This window comes from Morone saxatilis, unplaced genomic scaffold (assembly GCF_004916995.1).
Source record: "Morone saxatilis isolate NCDOM2014 unplaced genomic scaffold, NCSU_SB_2.0 Contig18, whole genome shotgun sequence".
Lineage (NCBI taxonomy): Eukaryota > Metazoa > Chordata > Actinopteri > Moronidae > Morone > Morone saxatilis.
In genome coordinates this window covers 13100500-13101920 of record NW_023339740.1, presented here as the reverse complement: position 1 = coordinate 13101920, position 1421 = coordinate 13100500, and the positions used below count along the sequence as shown (strand labels likewise).

At 39.1% G+C, this 1421-nt stretch overlaps 1 protein-coding gene across 1 annotated transcript in view; it reads left to right on the top strand.

Moving 5' to 3' along the window:
- Positions 1–341: 341 nt before the first annotated feature.
- Positions 342–1421, top strand: part of pfdn5 (prefoldin 5) — a 2209-nt gene continuing 1129 nt past the window's right edge. Inside the window, exons 1-3 of the mRNA XM_035661536.1 lie at positions 342–502; positions 835–937; positions 1336–1367. Of these exons, the coding sequence (XP_035517429.1) occupies positions 437–502; positions 835–937; positions 1336–1367 (201 nt within the window). The 5' untranslated portion in view covers positions 342–436. The remainder of the gene's footprint in view (positions 503–834; positions 938–1335; positions 1368–1421) is intronic.

The following is a 1421-nucleotide window of genomic DNA, read 5'->3' as shown; positions in this document are numbered from 1 at the left end:
CAACTACTGAACAACTAATTATATATTGTCAATCGCCAAAAGCCTGCGAAATCCTTGACTGACGGATTTTATAAAGTTTATATTTTAATTTCATTGTTGGTGGTAATGATGCATTTAAAAAACGAGAGGTTTTTCTGACATACATCATACACACACTGGAAATGATTTGATAATATTGCGATATATATCATGACTTTTATGCATGTACGTATATTTTATATGACTAACAACCATCTAAATAGAGAAAATATTGGAACATATACACTGTCAACAACATTAAAACAAGAAAATAATGCGCAAACTCCAGACATTGAACAGGTTTCGAGAGAGGAGGTGCATCTCATCCACAGGGGGGCGGTGTTTCAGACTAATCACCGCCCATCTCAAACACCCGGAAACACTCTCATTAAGGGTCATTTAGCATCACGCTTCCAACATGGCGGTGAATCTTACAGACCTCTCCCTGCCTCAGTTAGAGGGACTGAAAACCCAACTGGACCAGGTAACATTAAAAAGTGTCGTGTATTTGATGTGTGTCTGTGTTCTTTGATATCGACCGTATGAGGGAGTTAATGTGAAGGAGGGCGGGACGCTGTAGTTAGCACATCTCATGCTAACGGTGCAAACGTTAGTTAGCGTCAAATATCCAGTCACCCACTGTGTTAGCCGGGTCTGTGTCACACAGCGACAGATACATGTTAGATACATGTTAGATACTTGGCTCATTTGAGTGCAGTTTGAGTCCAGATCAGCTGGACACGTAGTGGGTGCAGTGTGTGTGTGGTAGTGTGTTGCAGTGGGTTTGATCGCTTTGTGTTTGGACTCTGTTTGCAGGAGATTGAGTTCTTGACGTCTTCAATAGGTCAGCTCAAAGTGGCCCAGACCAAGTATGTTGAAGCAAAAGATAGTTTGAACGTCCTGAACAAAAACAATAAAGGTGAGTAAAATGCATATAAAATGTATTTTTTATTTATGTTTATTATTGCTTTGTCTCTCGCCAAACCTCTTACCTGTTAATAGAGTAAACTGGGATTGTTTGAGTGTTTTTTATATATATGGTATGGTGAATAAGAATACCGCTCTTCTATATATTTGAAATGGTGAACGTTGTGTTTCCATCAAAAAGTTTCACCAGGTGTCTTAGTACAAGTATATGTTGAAATAATTTATCTTTAAAGTGTACACTACTACATCAGCATGTTTGCACAAATGTATGTGCTGTGAATTATGTCTCCACAGGTATATTGCCATCCATTTGATCAAAGTTTATAAAATCATCCCCCCCATTGATGAATTTGATGAATTGTTTCCCCCTTTCTCTCCTCTCTGATACAGGAAAAGAATTGCTCGTGCCTCTTACCAGCTCTGTATCCTTCCTTCACTGTGGAACAACCAGCATTTCATGTTACGCTGTGTGTGTG